General features: G+C 40.7%; 1 protein-coding gene across 6 annotated transcripts in view; it reads left to right on the top strand.

Moving 5' to 3' along the window:
• Nucleotides 1-27370, top strand: part of mrtfba (myocardin related transcription factor Ba) — a 235305-nt gene that overhangs the window by 153124 nt on the left and 54811 nt on the right. For all 6 annotated transcript variants that reach the window (XM_073060479.1, XM_073060480.1, XM_073060482.1 and 3 more), the window contains one exon: nt 24938-25003. In XM_073060479.1, coding sequence (XP_072916580.1) covers nt 24938-25003 — 66 coding nt within the window. The remainder of the gene's footprint in view (nt 1-24937; nt 25004-27370) is intronic.

Raw genomic sequence — 27370 nt, 5'->3', positions numbered from 1 at the left:
TAAAGGCACTGACCTTTCCTTGACAAAACTGTACCCAACCCTTTCTGCTATTATTTGCAGGGGTTACCACGGGCACAGCCAACGAATTCCTTCCGAATGAGAATCAAACAAGGTCGAACCTGTTTCACTGTCGAAATCGACTTTCCTCGATCTTTTAGCTCCCAAACTCCGATCTTCACTCTCCACTGATTTTTAACTGCCAGTATTATAAAGAAACTGCCAGCAATGACCTTTTAAACTTTAGGCATTAAATAAAACTCCACCTTTCAACCAAACTGCGTCATAATATTGGACCACGCAGTGGCATGGAGTCAAAATGGCAAATCCAGCCACGAACTGCCCCTCCTCACAGGGAGGGGTCCTCCTTTTATACCCTGTTTAAAAAAAACCTGTCACATGACCTCTACTGGCAGGAAAATGACGTCACTCCACCATCACAAGACCATTACCTTAAATCCAGCATATATTCAACATCACTGTCACGTGACAAGTACAAGATACCCACGGGTACGTAACAACAGGTTCTGGCACAAGAACATATCAGCAGATTTCCTGCTCATCCCTTATAGCCAGAGATTACCAAGGCCCCAGAAATCCTGACCTAAGGAAGAGTTAGAGGACTTCCTGTAATTGATACTTTGCACAGGCTTTGTGAACCATCTGGGAACTGAGTAACTGCCTCTAAGAAGTTCAATAGAAAGAACAATCCAATTTACTTTCTACTAGTTTATTAAATAGGCAAAACTCATCAAAAAGCTGCTCTATTTGGGGTTGAACTTTGGAATCTACTGATGGCATTTTATTAAAATCTGATGTTTGAATGGACAGCAGATTATTATGTTGTTTTTTTTTTATTGTTTTATTAAATTTAAATGTTTCTTAAAAAAAAAATTGTATGTCTTTTCAAATGAAGCACATAACTTGATCCGAGGGAACATGGGCAGAATAGTAATAGAGAAAATATCTTGAAAAGATTTACTTTTATTGAAGGTTATTATAGGTATGTACATGAGGAACCTTGGATTACCGAAAGAAGCAAATTGGCGATAATCTTACTGACAGGCAGAGCAGGTTCGAGGGATAGGTGGCATTCTGCTGTTAATTCCTACATTTGTAAAAATAGTCAAAGCATGATCATCCATTCTTGGAAATGTATACAGAAAAATGATGGAAAATGGTCAGAAACGTCATGAAGGATCCCATCCACCCTCCTCATGGACTGCCATCATCGAGGTAGTATCCATGCCAGGACCACCAGACTCAAAAACAGTTGCTTTCCCCAGGCATTAAGTCTGATCAACACTTCCAGCTACTAACCCACTCCTCCACACACCACCCTCCTCCAAGCACTACCACTACTTTATCATTTCCTGTACGAGTAACTTTATATATATCAATAGTCTTCTGCTAATTACTACTTTATGAACAGTCAATCTCTGTATAATATTATATACACTCACATTCACACATATAAGCTCAAGATAGCTTATATAATATAACATTATATACATACATAGAAAGTATGTATGTATGTATATAATGTTATATAAGCTATCTTGAATATCTATATTTATTGTCATATTTGTGTCCCTTAGCTTATTGTGTTTTTTTGATGCTGCATCAGATCTCAAGTAACAGTTATTTTGTTCTCCTTTACACTTGTGTACTGGAAATGATATTGAACAATCGTGACTCTTGAATACAAGAGAAATGCTAAAGGATGGGGAAAAAATGCACTGCACCATATGTTACACCTAAGAAAGGGAGAAGGGTACACCAGGAAACCACAGGCCTTGTAGGTGTAGCTTTAACAGTTGAGAAGTGATTATCAGCCTAGATTTGTGCATTTGGATCCTTAGAATGGAACTTGAGCCCATAACGTTCTGACTCGGTGAAAATGCCACCAACTAATTCAGTTGACAATCAAGGACAGTCAATGTAATTTGTTAAAAGCACCCTGTGTCTGATTAACTTGTTTGAATTCTTGATTAATTATCTCTATAAATTTATCACATTAATGATATTGTGCTTGTACATGCAAGATTTAAAAATGCTTCTGTTCCTAGAAAGGCATTGAACAGCACTGTTGTGGGAAAGGGTGTGTATCAGTTTTGTGTGAGATTGCCAAGCAGCAATATTCTGTAGTGTATGTGGGTCAAGTAATGGCAAGAAGCATTGGCTCTGGAGGTGCCAGAAGACTGGAGGATGGGGATGGGTGGATGCAGGTGTTGGATGGTGAAGGTGTTGACATGAAACTGGGGATGATGGCTGTTGGGTATTATTTTCTTTCAATAGCTTTAATGAAGATCCCTGCAAATCTCTAACCCTCACTCAGTTTAAAGTTTGTTAACACAAAGCAAAGTTCATTGATTGCAACAAAAGCACCTGTCTCACAGTTCATTCATTCGGTCAGAGTTAGAGTTGTATAGCTCTTTGGCCCAGTTCATCAATGCCAGTTGTGATGCCAATCAACATTGATCCCATTTACCCATATTAGAACATAGTACAGGCCCTTCAGCCCATGATGTGGTACCAAACTTTTAACTTACTGCAAGATCAATCTAACCCTTCTCTCCCACAGCCCTCCATTTCTCGTTCATTCATGTGCCTACCTAAGAGTCTCTTAAATGTCTCTAAGGTATCTGTCTTTCACTTCCCACTCTCTGTGTGTTTTTTACAAATCTACCACTGGCATCCCCTTATATTTCCCTCCAGTTACCTTAAAAATTGTCTTTTTACATTAGCCATTGTCACCTTGGGGGAAAAAGGCACAGTTTGTGCACTCTATCTATGCATTTTATACACCTCTATCAAGCAGCCTCTCATCTGTCTGCACTCCAAAAAGAAAAGCCCTAGTTTGCTCAACTGTTTCTCATAAAATATTGTTCTCTAATCCAGACAGTGTTCTGGCAAATCTCCTCTGCATTCTTTCCAAAGCTTCCACATCCTTCCTATAATGAGGCAACCAGAACTGAACACAATACAGTTGGCCCTCCTTATCCGTGGATTCCGTATGTGCAGATTCAACCAACTGCGGATCAGGAAAACCTGGAAGTTCTCTCTCCAGCACTCGTTGCTTGAGCATCTACGGACTATTTTTTCTTGTCATTATTCCCTAAACAATACAGTATAACAACTATTTACATAGCATTTATATTGTATTAGGTATTATAAGTAATCTAGAAATGACTTACAAGTACAGGCAGTCCCAGGGTTATGAATGAGTTCCATTCCTGAGTCCGTGATCAGAGACATTTAAGTCGGATTTGAAGTCAGAACAGGTACATTCGGTATTATTTAGCGTCAGTTAGTCAAACGTTTTTCTTAGTATATAGTACAGATTTTACCTTTCTATGCATATAAAACACTTAAGAAACATACATATTTCAATAATTAAACCACTGCATTGCTTAGTAATAATTGTAGCTTTCATCGGGGCAGGGCCTTTCACATTCTCCATTAAAATTGTTCCGATTGTTGACCAACTGTAGCCTAACGCTTTTCCAATGACCGATGGCGTTTCACCTCTTTGCGATCGCTTTATTACTTCCACCTTATTTTCAATTGTGATCGTGATTATTTTTGTGAACAGAAACACTGTGGATTCAGAGCTGCGCCGCCAGGTCCTAATGTCCACCACACAGAGACATGTTAAATAAAGTCCAGGGTTCCGCTGGGTCCTAAAGACCACCACAGTGATAAATGTTAAATAAGGGACTTGAGCATCCGCAAATTTTGGTATCCACGGGGGGTCCTGGAACCAATCCCCCACGGATAAGGAGGGCCGACTGTATTCCAAGTGTGGTCTAACTAGGGTGTTATGGAGTTGCAACATTACCTTGTGGCACTTGAATTCAGTCACCTGACCAACAGATCATATTCTTCTTAACAACACTATCAACTACTGCATCATCTTTGAGGGTTCTATGGATATGGACCCCAAGAACCCTCTGTTCCGCCACACTGCTAAAGAACACAATAATACAAAGAAAAACAATAAATATAAGCAACACACACAAAGTGCTTCAAGAACTCAGCAGGCCAAGCAGTATCCATGGAAATTACCAAACAGTCAACATTTCAGGCCGAGACCCTTCTTCAGGACTAGAAAGGAAGGGGGAAGACACCAGATATAAAAGGTGGGGGGAGGGGAAGGAAGATAACTAGAAGGTGGTGGGTGAAGCCAGGTGGGTAGGAAATTTAAAGGGCTGCAGAGGAAGATATCTGATAGGAGAGAAGCAGGGGGAGGTGATAGGCAGGTGAGAAAAGATGAGAGGCCAGAGTGGGGAATAGAAGAAAGGGCGAGGGGGTGGGAAAATCTTTTTACCAGAAGGAGAAATTGATATGCTTACCATCGGGTTGGAAGCTACCCAGGTGGAATAAATATTATGATAAATATAAATACTTATTAAATATAAATATAGATAACTTGTATGTCTGTATAGTGACACTAGGATATACATAAAGTGACTGACTGGAAATAATAAAGTAGTGGTAGACTTGGTGGTAGTGAGGATCAGCTTTACTAAATGGGGAACTTAACTGTTTTTGAGTATGATGGTCCATACATGGATGCTATTTTGCCTCCTCCGTGATGCTATTTAGCCTACCCCGTGTTGGGAGTGGAACAAAGAGTCCATAAGCAGAGTGGGATCCTTTATGATGTTGCTGGCTTTTTTTGGGCATCTTTCTGATGTATGTCCTTGATGATGGGTATGTTGGTACCAGTGATGTCTTGGGCAGTTTTGACTACCCAATGCTCCCAATAGAGTGATTCCTCCCTTTCTGTTTCTGACTTTTGCCCACATTGACTCAGTAGATGATCCTTCCACAGCATCCTCCCTTTCTGCAACTGTGATACTGTCCCTGATTAGCAGTGCCACTCCACAGCTCTTTTACCTCCCTCCATCCCATTTGAAACATTTAAAACCTGAAACAGCCAGTGTTCCTGCCCATGTGACAGCCAAGACTCTGTAATGGCCACAAGTACTGATCCATGCTCTCAGTTTCATCAACCTTGTTCCTGATACTTCTCACATTAAAGAAAATCTATTTCAACCCATCCAATTGACTGCATTTATGCCCCATCCACTGCCTATCCTTCCTCACAATCTTTCTGTATTTTACATCTACCCTTACACTAACTGCTCCATCATTTGACCTAACATATCCCCCTAGTTTAAACCCTCACCAACAGCTCTAGCAAACCAGCCCACAAGAACTCTGGTCCCACTGGGGTTCAGGTGCAACCCATTACTTCTGTACAAGTCATTCCTTCTGCAGGAGAAATCCCAATGATCTACAAATCTGAAACCATACTCCAATCATTCATGTGCCAAATCATCTGTTCTTACACTCACGGGTAGCAATCCTGAGATTACTGCCCTTTAGATGCTGCTTGTTTGCCTCCTTCCTAGCTCATTATATTTGTTATTCAGGAACTCGTCCTTTTTCATAGCTTTGTTATTGGTACTGATACATATCATGACTTCTAGCTGCTTTCCTTCCTGTTAAGGATGCTGTGGACTTGATCTGAAACATCTCTGACCCTCGCACCTGGGAAGCAACATATCATCTGGTGTCTCATGTCTGCCTCCTAACTCTTGAAACTCCTATCATCACTACTCTCGTCTTCTCTCCCCTTGCCTTCTGAGCCACAGAGCCAGACTCAGTGCCGGAGACCTGGTCACTGCAGCTTTTCCTGGTAGTTCATCCTCTCCAACGGTATCTAAAACTGTATACTTGTTATTGTAGGGAATGGATCTGTAAAGCAAACAGCATTATGAAGGACCCCATGCACCCCTCATACAAACTCTTCTCCCTCCTGCCATCTGGGAACAGGCACTGAAGCATTCGGGCTCTCACGACCAAACTGGGTAACAGTTTCTTCCCCCAAGCTATCAGACTCCTCAATACCCAAAGCCTAGACTGACACCTTACTGCCCTATTGTCATGTTTATTATTTATTGTAATGCCTGCACTGTTTTGTGCACTTTATGCAGTCCTGGGTAGGTCTGTAGTCTACTGTAGTTGGTTTTTTTTCCTCTCTGTGTTGTTTTTACGTAGTTCAGTCTAGTTTTTGTACTGTGTCATGTAACACCATGCTCCTGAAAAACATCTCATTTTTACTATCAACACACACAAAATGCTGGTGGAACACAGCAGGGCAGGCAGCATCTATAAGGAGAAGTACTATCGACGTTTCGGGCCGAGACCCTTCGTCAGGACTAATTGAAAGGAAAGATACTAAGAGATTTGAAAGTAGTGGGGGGAGGGGGAAATGTGAAATGATAGGAGAAGACAGGAGGGGGTGGGATGAAGCTAAGAGCTGGAAAGATGATTGGCGAAAGTGATACAGAGCTGGAGAAGGGAAAGGATCATGGGATAGGAGGCCTCAAGAGAAAGAAAGTGGGGGGGGGGGGGGGGGGGGAGGACCAGAGGGAGATGGAGAACAGGCAGGGTGATGGGCAGAGACAGAGAAAAAAAACAACTAAATATGTCCGGGATGGGGTAAGAAGGGGAGGAGGGGCATTAATGGAAGTTAGAGAAGTCAGTGTTCATGCCATCAGGTTGGAGGCTACCCGGCCGGTATATAAGGTGTTGTTCCTCCAACCTGAGTGTGGCTTCATCTTGACAGTAGAGGAGGCCATGGATAGACATATCAGAATGGGAATGGGACGTGGAATTAAAATGTGTGGCCACTGGGAGATCCTGCTTTCTCTGGCAGACTGAGCGTAGGTGTTCAGTGAAACGGTCTCCCAGTCTGTGTCGGGTCTCACCAATATATAAAAGGCCACACTGGGAGCACCGGACGCAGTATACCACACCAGCCGACTCACAGGTGAAGTGTCGCCTCACCTGGAAGGACTGTCTGGGGCCCTGAATGGTTGTGAGGGAGGAAGTGTAAGGGCAGGTGTAACACTCATTCCGTTTACAAGGATAAGTGCCAGGAGGGAGATTGGTGGGAAGGGATGGGGGGGATGAGTGGACAAGGGAGTTGCGTAGGGAGCGATCCCTGCGGAAAGCAGAAAGGAGGGGAGGGAAAGATGTGCTTGGTAGTGGGATCTATCTATCCCCCTCATAATTTTAAATACCTCTATCAAGTCCCCCCTCAACCTTCTACGCTCCAAAGAATAAACTTGTTCAACCTTTCACTGTAACTTAGGTGCTGAAACCCAGGTAACATTCTAGTAAATCTCCTCTGTACTCTCTTTATTTTGTTGACATCTTTCCTATAATTCGGTGACCAGAACTGTACACAATACTCCAATTTTGGCCTCACCAATGCCTTGTACAATTTTAACATTACATCCCAACTCCTATATTCAATAAGGAGAAGCATTGTTGACGTTTCGGGCCGAGACCCTTCGTCAGGACTAACTGAAAGGAAAGATAGTAAAAGATTTGAAAGTAGTGGGGGGAGGGGGAAATGCGAAATGATAGGAGAAGACCGGAGGGGGTGGGACGAAGCTAAGAGCGGTGATTGGTGAAAGTGATACAGAGCTGGAGAAGGGAAAGGATCATGGGACAGGACAGGAGGCCTTGGGAAAAAGAAAGGGGGAGGGGGGGAGCACCAGAGAGAGATGGAGAACAGGCAGAGTGATGGGCGGAGAGAGAGAGAAAAGAAACAAAAAAGCAAACAATGCTGCCTGGCCTGCTGTGTTCCACCAGCATTTTGTGTGTGTTGTTTGAATTTCCAGCATCTGCAGATTTCCTCATGTTTGCTCGTTTTTACTATGTACTGTACCAGCAATTATGGTCGAAATGACAATAAAAGTGACTTGACTTGACTTGAATGTTGTTACAGCTCGGGATAATTCTGAGTTCAAATCTGGCACCGTCAGTAAGGAGTTTGTATGCACTCCCCATGAATCACAGTACAAAGACTGGGTAACTGGGTAATTGTAAACTATTATTAGGCTATTGTTAAGTAGGTCAAAGTGATGGCCTTTGGAAAGCAAACAGGCCAGCTGCAGCCTTCACTACTCTTGGCACTTATGTCACCATTTTCAGTGAGCTATAACCTTCTACCCCAAAATCCTTCTGTACAGATGGTAAAGTTGGTCTTTCTGCTTTTTAAAAAATACAAGATGAAAAGTCAGAGCAAGAAAGTGAGGGGAGGGGAGGAAGAAGAAGTAGTGCAAGATGATAGGGGAAACGAGAGAGGGGAGGGGTGAAGTAACGAGTTAGGAGGTTGATTGGTGAAAGAGATAAAGGGTGGGGGAAGGGGGAATCTGATAGGAGAGGATAGAAGACTATGCAAGAAAAAGAATGGGGAGGTGACGGGTAGGTAGGGAGATAAGGTGAGAGAGGGAATCAGGAATGGGGGAATGGTGACGGGGGCTAGTACCATATATTAGATAACTGAACAATTCATAGGGAGCACCAATGCAAAAAATAAGTGCTCTGTCCAGAATTCCCCTCGCCGGAGACTTAATCTAAACATTCAGCACTACCCTGGTTGTGAGAACTTCTTGTGAAGGATTTTGGTTCAAAACAAGTGTCAGTAGTAGAAAGAATGCATAAACAGCGTCAGATGCTCCATCAAGCTCAGATCCACCATTGTTCATCAGAACAACACAAGCAACAGCAGCACAGCCATAGCAAAACAAACCCACTTCCCCTTTCCCAACCGAAATCAGCGAGTCCTGGCGTCAATACCATCAATTCAAGTTGGCAAGTCCTGGGGACAATACTGCAGGTCGAGGACTGAAGTCAGCGTTCCCAGAAGTTGAAGCCCGATGATCAAAGCTCTTAGTTGTCACTAATCTTCTACTGTGGTACATGAAGTATTCGTACTGAATATTTTAGGCACTTGTTACTACCTAGGATGGTGAATATTGGGTTGAGGCATCTGATGTTGCGATGTTCACTGTGCTTGGCAATTAGCTTGCAGAGGTTTAATCACCATTCAACACGACATCCTCGGCACAGTCTTTAGAAGTGTGGTTTTCTTCTGATAACTCCGTAAACAAAAATGCATAAGAAGATACCATCTATGAACCCCTAAGAGTCAAAGAAATGCAAGCCAATAGAATTCAAAGGTCAATTGAAGGGGTAACCAATCAAGGCTGAGGCAAGTGAACATAAACAACTGTGCACTGATGATGTCACCTTGACTGGTGATGAAATGTCTGCAAGCTAATTGCCAATCTCAGGAAACACTGCAACATCAATTTATTGCTACTATTTTCAGATTTCCATCATCTGAAACATTTTGTTTTCTTAATAATTCTGTCAAATATTTTGCTGAAATGGGTTGTTTTCAGATATTTCATATATCACAGATATTTGATAGTAATTCTAGCTCTTGTTTTTATAATATTGAATGTCGGTGTGGTGTAAGACATTTTACAGCCTTGGTCTACATGTATTTGTAGTTGCACACAGTCTTAATCAGTAGTCTTGTAAACAACTGTTCAACTTATTTTTACCAAAGTTTGTCATGTGAGTCTGTCCATTGAATTTTCTTCAAAACAGGAAGATGCCCCTAAACTAAGTGCGTATATTCTTGACATTGATTAGCTCATGTCTACATAATGCCTTAGAGATCAGCAACTTGACAAATAGCAGATTAGTGTAGCAAACACGAGGAAATCTGCAGACGCTGGAAATTCAAACAACACACAAAATGCAAAACACAAAACACAAAAAAGAACAAGTGCTACACCTGCCCTTACACTTCCTCCCTCACCACCATTCAGGGCCCCAGACAGTCCTTCCAGGTGAGGCGACACTTCACCTATGAGTCGGCTGGTGTGGTATACTGCGTCCAGTGCTCCCGGTGTGGCCTTTTATATATTGGTGAGACCTGACGCAGACTGGGAGATTGTTTCGCTGAACACCTACGCTCGGTCCGCCAGAGAAAGCAGGATCCCCCAGTGGCCACACATTTTAATTCCACGTCCCATTCTGATATGTCTATCCATGGCCTCCTCTACTGTCAAGATGAATCCACACTCAGGTTGGAGGAACAACACCTTATATACCGGCTGGGTAGCCTCCAACCTGGTGGCATGAACACTGACTTCTCTAACTTCCATTAATGCCCCTCCTCCCCTTCTTACCCCATCCCTGATATATTTAGCTTCCCCCCGCTTTTTTTTCCTTTCTGCCCATCACTCTGCCTGTTCTCCATCTCCCTCTGGTGCTCCCCCCCCTCCCCCTTTCTTTCTCCCGAGGCCTCCCATCCCATGATCCTTTCCCTTCTCCAGCTCTGTATCACTTTCGCCAATCACCTTTCCAGCTCTTAGCTTCATCCCACCCCCTCCGGTCTTCTATCATTTCGCATTTCCCCCTCCCCCCACTACTTTCAAATCTCTTAGTATCTTTACTTTCAGTTAGTCTTGACGAAGGATCTTGGTCCAAAACGTCGACAGTGCTTCTCCCCATAGATGCTGCCTGGCCTGTTGTGTTCCACCAGCATTTTGTGTGTGAGATTAGTGTAGCAGCCGCTTTTCTGTAAGGATTTATTATCATGGTTTGTCTTGTGTCACTTTCTTATAGGTAGTTCCTGCTATTTGGTAACTTGAACTAAATATCAAATGTGCTATTGCCTAGCACTAGGACACAGAAGCATATACAAGTTGGGGTTTTTAATTTTCTCTGACATAGTTCCATTGTGGTTAGAGTATTTTTGCGGCACTTTCTACCTTTATTCATAACTTCCTTAGTCAATGAGGTAAAATTCAATCTAAGCAAGGAAACAAACCAGCCGCTGATGGTTTGCCCATCTATTACATGCCTCCTAACTATTTTTATTTCTGTTGGTTTCACTGGAAGGTGGAATCTGCAGAGAGGAGAGTGGTGGGGGTGAAAATCTGGAGGAATGATGCAGAGAAGGAAAGAGAAGGCACTATTGCATTGATGAAATTGCAGGATAAAAATCCAACTTGTTTTCATCAGGAAATTTAATAATTTCATAAATATTGTAAACTTCAATTCAGCAACACAATTTGGGTTAAAAGAGCTTGTGCTATGTGGTATCTTGAGCTTTGACCTTTTGTATCAAATGTGTTATTCTTTGTATATCACTTTATTTTGACTCAGGTCAAACAGTGAACACAAAGTGAATATGGTTTATCCAAAGAGCTTCAAATTGCATCCATCGCAAATTCTGGTTTTATTTTGGTGTGCACGTTACAATTTAAAAGCTATGTACTGGAAGTTGCAGTCATCGCAAAACTGGACGTATCTCCAGTTTAGATTTCCACTGGGTTTCTGCTAGCGCTGCCTGGTTACAGGCTTTTGAATAAGATTTTATAATTAAGAATTCCTTCTTCAGAGACATGGCACCACAGGACAAATTATAAAAGCCCTTTACTGTTGTAATCAATTTACAAATTATAATACTCTAGATTAATTCTACGATTTTTTAATGTGACCAAGAAATTATTCTATATAGTATTTTAAAAGTCATTTGCAGTTAGAACCATAGAACATCACAGCACAGAAACAGGCCTTTTGGCCCTTCTTGGCTGTGCCGAACCATTTTTTTTGCCTAGTCCCAATGCCTGCTCATGAACCATATCCCTCCAAACACCTCTCATCCATGTACCTGTCCAAGTTTTTCTTAGATGTTAAAAGTGAGCCCACATTTACCACTTCATCTGGCAGCTCATTCCACATTCCCACCACTCTCTGTGTGAAGAAGTCCCACCCCTAATGTTCCCTATAAACTTTTCCCCCTTCACCCTTAACCCATGTCCTCTGGTTCTTTTCTCCCCTAGCCTCAGTGGAAAAAGCCTGCTTGCATTCACTCTATCTATACCCATCATAATTTTATATACCTCTATCAAGTCTCCCCTCATTCTTCTATGCTCCAGGGAATAAAGTCGTAACCTATTCAACCTTTCTCTATAACTCAGTTTCTCAAGTCCCGGCAACATCTTTGTAAACCTTCTCTGCAATCTTTCAACCTTATTAATATCCTTCCTGTAATTTGGTGACCAAAACTGCACACAGTACTTCAAATTCGGCCTCACCAATGCCTTATACAACCTCACCATAACATTCCAACTCTTATACTCAATACTTTGATTTATAAAGGCCAATGTACCAAAAGCTCTCTTTACGACCCTATCTACCTGTGACGCCACTTTTAGGGAATTTTGTATCTGTATCCCCAGATCCCTCTGTTCTACTGCACTCCTCAGTGTCCTACCATTTACCTTGTATGTTCTACCTTGGTTTGTCTTTCCAAAGTGCAATACCTCACACTTGTCTGTATTCAACTCCATCTGCCATTTTTCAACCCATTTTTCCAGCTTGTCCAAATCCCTCTGCAAGCTTTGAAAACCTTCTTCACTGTTCACAACACCTCCAATCTTTGTATCATCAGCAAATTTGCTGATCCAATTTACCACGTTATTCAATGTAATTATTTCAAATTATTCACCAAAATTTGTGATGGATGCAAATAGTGGACTTAACATGTGATTAAGATTTTAGTGATAAATACATTTTCAGCTTTATTAACAAAAGCACATCAGGTAACTAACCTTAAATATAATTATTGAAAGTTAAAGATCTCCAGAGTATCACTGTAGAAGTGACCTGTGTATTACTGCCTTCAGCTACATCAAAGGGTACACCTATTGTCTCCCTAAAGATTTGCCATCAACTGCAAACCACAAGTCAGAAAAGTGTTGCTTGCTTTCAAAAAATTAAAGGAACTGGTGATATTCTTCACCATAATTGTGATGAGTACGTGTACCTTCTACACAATGTATTGAAGAAATTCACTCAGGCATTCTTCAGCATTGCTTCCTAAACATGTGATGATCTCTCATCTGGAAAACAAGCGTGTAATCTCCGATTCCACTTGTGTGGGCCACTGCAATTTGATCCTCAACTTTCTAATTGGGAGACCACAGTCAGTACAGATCAGTAATAAGATCTCTTCGCTGACAATCAACACAGCCCACCTCAAGGATCTGTGTTTAGCCCATAGATCTACTCTGTGTTTTCTCTACATTCATGGCTGTGTGGCTAAGCACAGCTCAATTTCCATCTATAAATTCGCAGATGACACTGCTGTTATTGGTAATGTCTTAGAATGCAACAAGGAGGTGTACAGGAGTGAGATTAGTTCAGCTAGTTGAGTAGTGTTGCAGAAATAATCTCAAACTCAGCATCAGCAAGACCAAGGAATTGATTGTGGACTTCAGGAAGGGAAGTCAGCAGAATATACACCATTCTTCATTGAGGGTCAGCAATGGAAAGGGTAAGCAGTTTCAACTTCCAGGGTGTCAACATCTCAGAAGCTCTATCCTGGGCCCAACACATTGATGCAGTCATGAAGAAAGAATGCTGTACTTTGTTGGGAGTTTGAGGAGGTTTGGTATGTCAGCAAAAACCCTTGCAGATTTATATAGATGTACAGTGGAAAGCATTCTGACGATTGCATCACAGCCTGGCATGGAGGCTCCTATGCACAGGATCGCAAGAGGCTGCAGAGTGTTGTAGACTCAGCCAGCTCCATCAGGGTCATAACCTTCCCCACTATTGAGGACATCTTCAAGAAACAGTATTTCAAGAAGGCAGCATTCATCAGAATCAGGTTTCTTATCATTGACAAATGTGAAACTTGTTGTTTTGTGGCAGCAGTGCAACGGAAGGCATAAAAATTACTAAAAGTTACCAAAATGAAATAAATAATGCAAAACAGGTATAGTAAGGTGTTCATAGACCATTCTGAAATCTGCTGGCGGAAGGGAAGAAGCTGTTCCTGATACATTGAGTGTGGCACTTCAGGCTGGTTTACCACCTTCCCGATTGTAGTAATGAGGAGAGGGCATATCCCAGTTAGTGAGCGTCATTAACGATCGATGCTGCCTTCTGGAGACACCGCTTTTTGATGATGTCCTTGATGTTGGAGACAGTTGTGCTTGCGATGAAACCGACTTAGTCTGCAACCATCCAGGATGTGTCCTCTTTTTGTTACCTCAACTGGAGAGAAGGTGCAGGAGCCTGAAGACCCACACTCAATGATTTATGAACAGCTTCTTCCCCTCCAGCATAAATTTCTGAATGGTCTATGAACACGATCCCCTTTATTCCTTTTTCTTTTGCACTATTTATTTTGTAACCTATGGTAATTTTTATGTCTTTGCACAGTACTGTTGCCATAAAATAACGAATTTCACGTTATATAACTTAATGATCATAAATCTGATCCTGATTCCTATAACATCCTAATTCCTCCTTAATTCCAGGGGCTAAATGTTTGAGATCTTTACCTAATAACATAATAGGGTTAATCTTACCACGAGGATTAAAGCAGTTAAGAAAAAGAGGCTTTTCAGGGGGCAATTAAAGTTTAAGCAAAAAATACTGTCAATGATTTCTGCGTCATGAATGATCAAAAAATAAAGGCAAGGAATGATTTTAATATGTCTATTTTCTAAAATAATAATTATATACAAAAATATTGCTGCTTTATACCAGTTCATTAAAGACTTTGTTAATAAGCAATGAATTTAACAAGGAAATGGAGCAAATAATAAATCTGAAAATCCACACAATTTGACTGTAATTTACACTTGGATTATCTATTGTACCTAATAGCTGATGGAACGTGAGGGGAAATTTCTTCACTTGGAGGGTTGTGAGAGTGTGGAATAAGCTGCCAGCACAAGTGGTGCAAACAAGCTCGATTTCAAAGTTTGGATATGTACATGGATGGTAGGGGTAATGGAAGGCTATGGTCCAAGTGCAAGTTGATGGGAGTAGGCAGTTTAAATGGTTTCAGCATGGACTAGGTGGGCCGAGTGGCCAGTTTGTGTGCTGTACTTTTCTATGACTCTAGTATATAGACTCTTAGCCAGTCAGTCTTATTTTAATTGTCCATATGCCTCTTCTTTATTATAGCCTCAGGCACTGATTGTGAACCTGTAGAAATTCATCCTGTGCAATCTGCTGCTCAACAGTTTTGCCTGAAGTCCAGCAGGCAAAGTGACAGATTTAAATTTAGATTTAGGGATACAGCACAGTAACGGGTCCTTCTGGCCTAAAGAGCCTGTACCATCCATTAACACCCATGAGACCAATTAACCTACTAACCCATACCCTAATCTGGTAATTTGGAAAACCCAAGAAGATTACTGAAGGGTGAGTATATCTGCACTTCAAATGTTGTTTTAAGCAGAAATAGCAGTAAGTGATATTGCAGTAAATAAATATATCATACTGGGGATAAAGCAGGGTAGGAATGGTTGTATTCGACTATGAGAAGCCATTAAGTGAGCTGTGAGTAACTCAATTATTTTTAAATATAACCAAGTTAATGTTAGATATTGAGATGTATTGGTAGCTGGGAATTTTTATTTTAATCATAATTAATATTAAATATACAAGTATTGATACCTAGGAAGTGGATTCCAGAGCAGAACAATTTTAGTCACTATGAAATTAGCTGTCGATTTTAAATGTAATGAAAAAGCAGGCTAGGAGCAAATTCCATTATATCAGTTTATTTCTTTCAGGTCCACAGTGTGCATGGTACATGAACATATGGAGCCGCTCTGATATGTTCAATGAATACACAGCTAGGGGCCACTTCTGTCACATATGCTTAGCACCATCTGTGACCATTCAAGCAGGAACATTCTTTGATGTGCTGCAGATTGGCTCCTTAATGCACTCTAGGCCAGGCATTTCAGTTTTTTAGACGTGAATGTTTAACAGTGTTAAGGAGGAAATTCAATTGATTGAACTGTTCCAAAATTGCATTGTTGGCGCAGTTTCTGCACATGTCATATAGTCCATCAAAATAGAAAATATTTTAACTTTTCATCATCGCTCATCACTGCAATCTCAAAAGTCAGAATGTTTTTGAAATTATTGTATGTAGTTTAAATAGCATTGCAAAACTTAACCTCTAATGCAATTTGTCATTCAGTACTGTGAATGGATAGGGAATTGGAACCCTTTTTCAAATTTCTCCTCCAGTTAGATATGGGAATTGATTAATTCTGCTTTTAATCCAATATATTTAATATCAGTTGTAGTGCTTAACATTATTTTTTGTGCACACCAATTATAAATCTGTTAAGTACTCTTTAACAATGGTGTGTGTACATGAAGTGTTGAAGACCCTAAAATATTTAAAATTCTCCTACAACAATTTTCAAGATCTTTAACAGCAGGAGAAAATGCTGAAAGATTCTGTTTACACAGATGCTGCCTACCTTCTGAGTGTTCCAAGCATTTTCTGTGTTTATATCTTCTGTAGGAAGTGAGTTTTCTTGTCTGTTTATGAATATCCTTAACTCCATACATGTAGAGTCCATTTCGAAGTGCAGTTTAGGTGATTGACCCCTAACAATGTGGTGGTTCCTGTTGGAAGAGAGATCCAGATGGATTTAATTGCTGAAGATATCCATTTAACAAAGATCCAATACATCAGTTTTCACCTTTTGTTTTATAACTCAAACTCTGGTTGTGGGCTTTTCAGCCAGCATTGAAATTATTTTTAACAAGGTTAATTTCCAACCAAGATTCCTACCTTATTGTGTGTGTTGACAGATGAGAAAAGCAGAGTACACTACTCATAAAACTGTTTCCTATAGACTTTGAAGCCTAATCAAATCAATGTTGAGAAAAAAAATAGTAAATCAACCGTGAAATTAAGTCTAGTATATTGGGTAATTTTAATTCGTTGCACTCAACTTATAAATATGAGAATGTATTTCTGCAGTTTAAGGGTCAGGAATTTCATGATTTGCATCTTGGATGGTTATGGAAGCTGGGAGATTTTTGAACCTAGGCTAAATCAAGCCTCATGGGAAACAAAGGGAAAAGTGGACTTAAAGGCAGTTGGTGTCATACAATCTACTGCTATTAAGCTTTTAAGTTGCTTATAACAGTTGGAAGCTTTATAAACATTGTGAATTTTACTAGTGCCCAAGAAGAACGTGGCAACCTACCTCAATGACTATCGTCCACTTCCACTGTGATGAAATGTGTTGAGAGGTTGGTGATGAAACAATGTCAACTCCTGTCTGAGGAGTGACTTGGATCCACTCCAATTTGCCTACCATCACAACAGGTCAACAGCAGATGCCATTTCATTGGTTCTTCACTCAACCCTTGAATATCTGCACAGTGAAGATACATACATCAGGAAGCTCTTTGTTGACTTAAAATCAACACCATCAAAACCTCAAAATCAACAATCAACACCTCAAAACTAATCAATAAGCTCCAAGACCTAGGCTTCAATACATCCTTGTGCAATTAGATCCTCAATTTCCTTACTTGCAGAGCCTATTCAGTTCCAATTGACAACAACGTCTCCTCCATAATTGCCATCAACACAGATGCACCACAAGGCTGTGTGCTTAGCCCCCTGCTCTACCGGCTTTCATGTCTTTATGTCTGCAAGGCTAAGTTCAGCTCCAATGCCATATTTAAGTATGTTGATGATACCACAGTTTTTGGCTGAATCAAAGGTGGTGATGAATCAGCACATAAGAGGGAGAATCTTACTAAATTATGCCACAACAATATATTCAGTGTCAGCAAAACTAAAGGGCTTGTTATTGATTACAGGAGGAGGAAACTGGACATCCATTAAGCTCGTCCTCATCAGGGGATGAGAGGAGGAGAGGGTCAGCAACTTTAAATTCCTGGGTCCAACACACAAATGCCATTACAAAGAAAGCATGGCAGCACTTCTTCTCTCTTAGAAGTTTGCAAAGTTTCAATATGTCATCTCAAAATTTGATGAACTTCTATAGATGCATGATGTAGAGTACACTGATTGGTTGCATTAAGGCCTGGTATGGCAACATCAATGCCCTTGAACAGTGCCTACAAAAGGTAGTGAATATAGCCCAGTCATTACAGGTAAGGACCTCCCCACCGTGGGGCACATCAACAAGGAGTGCTGTTGCAGGAATGCAGCATCCTTCGTCAAGGAGCCTCGGGTTCCACACTAACAGGTTCAGGAATAGCTATTACCCCTAAACCAATGAGAGATCTTGAAACAGAAGGGATAGCTTCACTCAACCCAACACTAAACTGATTCCACAACCAATAGACTTACTTTAAGGACTCTACAACTCATATTCTTGATATTTGTTTCTTATTTATTTATTACTATTATTTTTACTTTTTTATATTTGCATAGTTTTGTTGTCTTTTACACATTGGTTTGTCCATCTTTGTTGTGTGTGGTTTTTCATTGATTCTATTTTTACTATGAATACCCCCAAGAAGATGAATCTCAGGGTGGTATGCGGTGAAATGTACCTTTTGAAACCTTTGAAGCCTTACATCAGTAATAGGGAGATGATTGGAGAAAATTCTCAGAATAGGATTTAGGTACACTTAGAAAGGCAAGGTGGATCAGCAGTAGTCATCATTGCTGTATGGGGGGGGGGGGGGGGGGAGGTGAATTCTGCTTCCCTAATTGAGTTTTTTGAGGAAATAACTGAGGAAACTATGATGGTAGAGCAGTTGATATTGTCCATCTGGAATTTAGTAAAGTATTGGAATAAGCCCCACGTGACAGGATGGGTAAGGCTCAGGAGATCCAAAGTTAAGCTGGCTAATTGGATCTCTAGCCAGAGGGTGATGAACTTGTGGAATTCATTGCCACAGACATCTGTGGAGGCCAAGTCATTGGGTATAGTTAAAACAGAGGTTGATAGCAATTTAATTAGTAAGGGTGTCAAATGTTATGGGGAGAAAGTAGGACAATGGATGTGAGAGGGAAAATACATAAGCCATGATTGAATGGCAGAGTTGATTCAATAGGCCAAATATTCTAATTCTGCTGCTATGGCTTATGGTCAAAATGAGATTGATGACAGGAGACGGGGAGCCTGTGGAAAGATGTTTTACTGATTGGAAGTCCGTGGCCAGTGGTGTATTGCAGGGTCAAAGCATGGTCTCTTAAGGTTTGTGATATTAATGATTTGGATATGCATACAGGAGGTATGTTTAAGACGACTACAAGTAACAAAGGTTGATGGTGTTGTGGAGAAAGGGTTGTCAAAGGACACGGCAGGTTTTCGATTAGATGGGAAACTGGATCAGATTGTTACTGACAGATAGCATGAAATGTGTGGTTTTGTGGCAGAAGTACAATGCAAAGATATAAACTTACTATAAATTATAAAATTGATTAGGTAGTGCAAAAGCAAGATAGTGTTCATGTGCTATTTAGAAATTTGATGGCAGAGGGGAAAGAAGAAACTATTCCTGAATGATTGAGTGTGGGTCTCCAACTCTTGTACCTCCTTCCCGATGGCAATAATGAGAAAAGAGCATGTAGATGATGGTGAGGATCCTTAGTGATGGGTGCTGTCTTCTTGAGGTACCTTCTCCCGCAAATGCCTTCAATAGTGGGGAGGATTTTGCTTGTGATGAAACTAGCTGACTCTGCAATCCTCTGCAGCCTTTTGCAGACCCATGCAAAACAGAACTCACTGTAGCAGATGGAATTTAATCCCAACAAATGTGAGCTAATGTTTTTAAGAGGTGAAATCGAGGAGGCAAATATACAGTCAATGGTAGGGTGCTAATGGATGTGGATAAATAGAGACCTTGTGTCTTATGTCCACTTTCCCTGAAAGTAGCAACATAGGTAGGTAGAAGTCTGAAAAGACACAAGGCGCTTTTGACTCCAAAGGTCAGGACATTGGAATATGAAAGTTGGTACATTATGTTGAACTTTACAGAACACTGATGAGGCTGCACTTGGAGCATTGTGTACAATTTGCAGATGACACCACAATAATAGGCCATCCTGTTCACCCTGTACACATCAGACTTCCAATATAACTCGGAGTCCTGCCATGTGCAGAAGTTCGCTGATGACACGGCCATAGTGGGGTGTGTCAGGAATGGACAGGAGGAGGAGTATAGGAAACTGATACAGGACTTTGTGATATGGTGCGACTCAAACTACCTGCGTCTCAATATCACCAAGACCAAGGAGATGGTGGTGGACTTTAGGAGATCTAGGCCTCATATGGAGCCAGTGATCATTAATGGAGAATGTGTGGAGCAGGTTAAGACCTACAAGTATCTGGGAGTACAGTTAGACGAGAAGCTAGACTGGACTGCCAACACAGATGCCTTGTGCAGGAAGGCACAGAGTCGACTGTACTTCCTTAGAAGGTTGGCGTCATTCAATGTCTGTAGTGAGATGCTGAAGATGTTCTATAGGTCAGTTGTGGAGAGCGCCCTCTTCTTTGTGGTGGCGTGTTGGGGAGGAAGCATTAAGAAGAGGGACGCCTCACGTCTTAATAAGCTGGTAAGGAAGGCGGGCTCTGTCGTGGGCAAAGTACTGGAGAGTTTAACATCGGTAGCTGAGCGAAGGGCGCTGTGTAGGCTACGGTCAATTATGGAAAACTCTGAACATCCTCTACATAGCACCATCCAGAGACAGAGAAGCAGTTTCAGCGACAGGTTACTATCGATGCAATGCTCCTCAGACAGGATGAAGAGGTCAATACTCCCCAATGCCATTAGGCTTTACAATTCAACCGCCAGGACTTAAGAACTTTTTAAAAGCTATTATAAATGCTTTTTGAGATACTGATTTAGATGCATATCATATTGTATGTAATTAGTTTTGCTACAACAAGTGTATGGGACATTGGAAAAAAAAGTTGAATTTCCCCATGGGGATGAATAAAGTATCTATCTATCTATCTATCTATCTATCTATCTATCTATCTATCTATCTATCTATCTATCTATCTATCTATCTATCTATCTATCTATCTATCTATCTATCTATCTATCTATCTATCTATCTATCTATCTATCTATCTATCTATCTATCTATCTATCTATCTATCTATCTATCTATCTATCTATCTATCTATCTATCTATCTATCTATCTATCTATCTATCTATCTATCTATCCCAAATAATGTTGAGTCAGAGTACAGGAAAGGGATAGAGCTGAGTGACATGGTGTCATAACAACAACCTATCCTCCAATGTCTTCCAAATAAAATAGCTGGTCATTGACTTCAGGAAGGTGTTGACACACATGCTCATATTTACATCAGCAGTGCTGAGGTCTAGAGCTTCCAAGTTCCTATATATCACCAGTAGCCTGTCCTGGTCCAACCACATGGACACCACAGCCAAGAAAGGTCTCCTTCCTCAGGAGGCTAAAGAAATTTGATGTGTTTCCATTTGACCCTCATCTATTTTTATCAATGCACTATTGAAAACATCTATTCCGATCCATCATGACTTGGTATGGCAGCTGTTCTGCCCTTAACCATAAGAAACTGCAGATAGATGTGGACACAGCTCAGCTCAGTGCATCACGGAAACCAGCCGTCACTCAGTAGTGTTTCTGTACACCTCACTGCCTCAATAAAGCAGTATAATCAATGACACTACCCACTGCAGACATCTTATCCTTTCCCTCCTCAGGCAGAAGATGCAGTAGACTGAAACCACACACCATCAGGCTGAAGGGCAGCTTCTGTCCCACTGTTGTAGGACTATGGAATAATTTCTTAGTAGGATAGCATGGACTCTAAACCTCATAACGTTTCTCATTCTGATCTTGCACATATTGTCTAGCTGCACTGTAATGGTAGCACTTTATTCTGCTCTGTTATTGTTTTACTTTTTACTTCTTCAATACACTGTAGTAATTAATTGATCTGCATGAAAGGTATACAAGTAGTAGGTGATCACTTGCAAGGGTCTCCCTTAATGGAGAACACCTTTGTGTGATTTTATTTAACATGGGAAGACTAATGCACAATAGCACCCACGTGGTTCTTAACAGATCATGATTCAGGATTCAGTGTCCAGTGATATGGTATCCAAGACGACTGCAGACCATTTACTGCTGCAGCCTTCCTCTGCCTTCACTGCCGTTGTTATGTGTCTCATCTTCAGCCAGCTCCACCATCGAGGTCTTGACTAGATTAATCTTTGTGTGGAACCTCCTCTTTGACCTTACTGCCAAGGGTAACCCTACCAAGAGCTAAGAGCCAGATGGCTGAACTCCAGGTGGCATCTTGGGTTCTCAGGAACTCGCCATGCTCTTCTTGGGACCAGTATGATTGATGCCCTTTTGAAGTAGCTGGGAACTTCTGACTGTATCAGTGAGAAGTTGAAGATGTCCTAGAACATTCTAGCCAATTGGTTGGCATAGGCTTTCAGTACCCAGCCAAGTACACCATCAGAGCCTGACGTTTTGTGGGGGTTTACCCTTTTGTGATTGTAGGATCACTCGATGCTGTTGGGATTCACACAGTTGGTTATTCTCCTGTTCAAAGGGGCATAAAAGGTATTGAACTCATTGGAGAGTGAAGTACCATTGCCATTTGTGCTGTTAGGTTTCACCTTATAAGAAGTAAAGGCATGCAAGCCCTGCCTGCCTTCTACCTTATTTTTTAGTACTTTCAATCTCTCATTCTAAATCATGAAGTTATGGAATAAAGTCTACCTCAAGAAATTTAAACATAAAATTTGCCATAGTAGTACTGAGGATGGATTCACCAATGTGCTGTCCATCAGATAATACGTTAAGCTAAGCTTCTGTGTTATACCATCTCACATGATGCCACTTTCAAAGGAGTACAAAATAAGATACAACATGGTAACGGGCCCTTCGGTCCAGTGAGCCCACACTGTCCAATTATACCCCTGTGACCAATTAACCTATTAACCTGTAAGTATTTGGAATGTGGATGTGGCAGGAAATCCATGCAGTCATAGGGAGAGCGTGCAAATTTACAGACAGCAGCAGGAAATGAACTGGGTCGCTTGTGCTCTAAAGTGATTGTGCTAACCACTATGCTATCATGCCACCCTTTGGCAATTTTTTTTCGTCATCCACTATCACTTTCAAATAAAAATATATCTTCGTATAATAGTTTGCCATGATTACTGACATTGTATCAATGACCATGTTTCAAAAGGATGGCTACTGTTTCTTTGACAGAAATTCTGTATAAGCTTGTAAATAAGCTTTACACTAGTCATCCATTTATAGAATCAGAATCAGATTTAATATCACTGGCATATGTTGTGAAATTTTTTCACTTGGCAGCAACAGTACAATGCAATACATGATAAATTGCAGAAAATATCAATTACAGCAAATATATATGCATACTAAATTGTTACAATTAGTGCAAAAACATAATTTTTTTTAAAAAAAGTGAGGTAGTTTTCATGAGTTCAATGTCCATTTAGAAATCGGATAGCAGAGGGGAAGAAGGTGTTCCTGAATCACTTGAGTGTGTGTCTTCAGGCTTCTGTACCTCGTTCCTGATGGTAACAATGTGAAGAGGACTTGCCCTGGGTGATGGGGGATCCTTAATAATGGACGCTGATTGAAGATGTCTTGGATACTACGGAGACTAGTACCCATGATGGAGCTGACTAATTTTACAACTTTCTGTAGCAATGCCCTCCATGGTACATCTGTTGAATTTGTAGTGTTTTTGGTAATAAACCAAATCTCCTCAAACTAATGAAATATAGCCACTCTCTTGCCACCTTATAGCTGCATCATTACTTTAGGACCGGGTTAGATCCTCAGAGATCTTGATACCCAGGAACTTGAAATCACTCAGACTTTCCCCTTCTGATCCCTCTATGAGGATTAGTTCATGTTCCCTTGTCCTACCGTTTCTGAAGACCCCAGTCAGCTCTTTGGTCTTACTGGCATTGAGTGCAGGGTTGTTGCTGCAACACCACTCCACTAGTTGGTATATCTCACTCCTATATGCCCTCGGTCTCCATCTGAGATTTTATCAACAGTAGCTGTATCATCAGCAAATTTATAGGTGGCATTTGAGCTATGCCTAGCCACACAGGGCATCCCTTAGGTGTGCTAATGTTGATAATCAGCAAAGAGAAAGTATTATTACCAATCAGTGCAGATTGTGGTCTTCCAGTTAGAAAGTCAATTATAGAGGGAGGTACAGAGGCCCAGGTTATGTAGTTTATCAATCAGGATTGTAGGAGTGATGATGCTAAACCGAAAAAAAATCATGAAAATATCTAATGTCCACTTGTAATCCAGCCAGCAATATCTCTGGTTTGCTGTCCCAGCTTTTTGTGAGGTGTGATCACAGTGATTTAAAATGAATAGTTTGTTAACCACTCACATATTTGCAAAGGATAGGGTTTAGCAGAGTTGCCTTGATTGCTACTTTAAAAATGTAATTTTTTGTCAATTGAGATTAAAATCAAAGAACTGATGCTGAAAACTCTTCTCAATAAGTACATGTATCAGTTTTGTGTGTGTGAAAGAGAAACAGAGGTATCGATTTATTATTGTCACATGAACAAAAGATAGTGAAAAGCTTGTCTCATATACAGTTTATACAGATCAAATCATTACATAGTACATTGAGCTAGAATAAGGTAAAACAATGACAATGCAGCACGAAGTGTAAAATCTACCAAAAATGTGCAGTGTGGGTTAAGTGCAAGATCATAACGAGGTAGATTGTGAGGCCAAGAGTCTATTCTATTATACAAGAGATCTATTCAATAGTCTGATAACAGTAGGTAGAAGCTGTCCTTGAGCCTGTTGGTACATGCTTTCAGGCTTTTGTAGAGAGAGAGTTGAAAATATTACAGTACTGTTTTGCAAACACGGGTATTGGTACATGTTGATTATACTTCTGTGAACTTCCATTTGTAAAAATGACTTTCTTTCCTTGCCAGAACAGTAGACAATTAGAGACCTCATTCTTCTCAGTTAATCAACACAATAAAAGCTTGACTGATTATTTTAAATGAAGTCAACTACTCTGGCATTTGGAAGGTTGGTTGTGTTGATAATCCCTTGTGAGTGATCACTACAGCAGTGTTAAGAGAAATTAAATTCTAGTTATATACTTGATTCACCAATCTATTGATGTCTTATTTAAGCCTGCTTTTCTTTATTGATTTCATATTATTTTTTCCCCTTCCTTTTCCTTACAGTACTTCAATTAAGGCTACAACAAAGACGAACAAGAGAACAGCTGGTGGACCAGGGAATCATGCCACGTAAGCATCTTTCTTGTAAATAAACTTATAATATACAGGCTTCTAAGCGAGCAAATATTAAAAGAGTGATTTTATAAGAAGATCAGTTTGATTTTAATGCAAGCTTCCTGGATCCATTTACTGAAGCAGTAAATCTTTTAATTTGTTGCGAAGTTTACTCTCACAAAAGGTGCTGTTATTAATTACACTTACAATAATGGCGGGATATCCTGTTTTTAACTGATGATGACTAACTTTTTCCAAACTTGTAAATGACAAAGATCTGTATTGTGTATATTTTTTTAAAAAGGCATTTTAAATTCCTCGGTGTTTACACAGCTGGCGGGTTCGTAGGTACACAGCCATTTGTCATTTACTAATGTACATTTTGTTGTGTTGAGAGCTGAAAATTCCTGGTCTCTGAGTGAATTCAAGGTATTGTTTATGATTTGCTGTATTAACATAATTAAATATTCCATTTGACATGAAATACTTTTGCGAGATGCAGTCCAATTAGACTGTTCTCCTGCACTATACTGTTAATATTTAAAAACGGAACATGTGCAGCATCACATAATGAAAGAAATCAATGCATATTATCAAGAATATTTCACCATGCAAGTGAGTTCTGAGGTGAAAGGAAAGGATTGGATAACAGCAAGCTTGATTTCTTGTGTATATTACAGCTTGTAACGAGAAGCTTCAGTCTCTTTTCACACTTTTATTTTTCTCCAACTTACAGTTATTGGTTAGAGTAGCAACTAGTCCGTCAGCTTTCTGTGGCCCTCCCTGAATTAATCAGACATGCATTTTTTGTAATTATCTTTCATTAAGAATTTGCTTCTTCCCTCACATACAACTTACATTTAGATCTTGATTTTAAGGCGAAGAAACTAAGAAAAGGGAATAGCATTTTTCCAGGAGACAGAGTGGGAAGGGTCATCGTTAAAATAGCTGAGGGAATCGGTAGGTTCACAAAAGATGTTGGAAAGCAGTTTGTCTCCGGAGATGGTGACTGAGATCAAGCAAGGGGAAGGAGTGTCAGAAATGGACCAAGTGAATTTAAGGGCAGGGTGGAAGTTGGAGGCAAAGTTGATGAAATTGAGGAGCTCAGCATGGGTGCATGAAGCAGCACCAATGCAGTTGTCAATGTAAAGTAGTTGCTTTGTCTCCACCGCATCTGTTCCCAAGATGAGGACATCAGAGGTATCCTCCTCCTTCAGAGAGCAGGGTTTTCCTTCCTTCAGCATTTGATGCTGTCTTCACCTGCATCTCCTCCATTTCCCAGACATCTGCGCTCACTGCATCTTCCCACTGCCTTAACAGTGATAGAGTTCCTCTTGTTAATACCTACCACCCCATGATCCTCTGCATCCAACACATTATTCACTGTAATTTCCACCATACTCAATGGGATCCTACCTCTAAACACATCATTACCTCCCTCCACCCTCTCTGCTTTCCACGGGGATTGTCCCCTCCATGATTCCTTTGTCCAGTTGTCCCTCCTGGCACATATCCCTGCAAGTGACAGGAATGCTACACCTACTCATTCACCTCATCCCTCCCCTCCTTTCAGGGCTCCAAACCATCCTGCTAGGCGAGGAACATCTCAGCTGCAAATTTGTTGGGGCCATCTATTGTGTCCAGTGCTCTCAATGGGCCTCCTCTATATTGGTGAGACCCGATGTAATTTGGGGGACAGTGGCACTTTGTCGTGCGCCTCTGCTCCATTCGCCAAAAGTGGAATTTCCCATTGCTCAAGTATTTTAATTCCTATCCCCATTCCTATTCCAATATGTTGGTCCACGGCCTCCTCTTCTGAAATGATGAGGCCACTCTCGGTGCAGGAGCAGCACCTTGTATTCTGTCGAGGTAGCCTCCAACCTGATGGCATGAACATCGATTTCTGGTAATTTTTTCTTTTTTTTTTTGCTTTTCTCCTTCCCTTCACTCTAAATGAAACAAAACAAAACAAATTAAATACATAATTTGTTACTCAGTTAATTAGTTCACCATATACCTTTTAAATTATTTCCACGAATCTTCAGCCAATTGGGCCAAAACATACTGTTCCCGATGTGTTTCAATTCTCTGTATATATGCAGTGGATTCCAGTTAATTGGGATGTCTTACTGTAATTTATAGTTTTTTAAATTACTAAATGTTATATTGTACTGATGATGCAATTAACAAACTTCACAATACGTCATTAAACAGATTCTGGTCTGAACCTTTTACTTCTTTTGAATGTCTGAAATCTTTTGTCTTTCAGTCACATTCCCTTCTCTGCGATCCTTTTCACTCTTTCCCCAGCCCATTTCATTTGCAGTTTTGTTTTCACTTGAGACCACACCTCTCTAACACTTTCAAAAGGGAATTCAAGGC

This window comes from Hemitrygon akajei, chromosome 11, assembly GCF_048418815.1.
Source record: "Hemitrygon akajei chromosome 11, sHemAka1.3, whole genome shotgun sequence".
Classification (NCBI taxonomy): Eukaryota; Metazoa; Chordata; class Chondrichthyes; order Myliobatiformes; family Dasyatidae; genus Hemitrygon; species Hemitrygon akajei.
The sequence above is the reverse complement of the archived record's forward strand: the minus strand, read 5'-3'. Positions and strand labels throughout refer to the sequence as shown.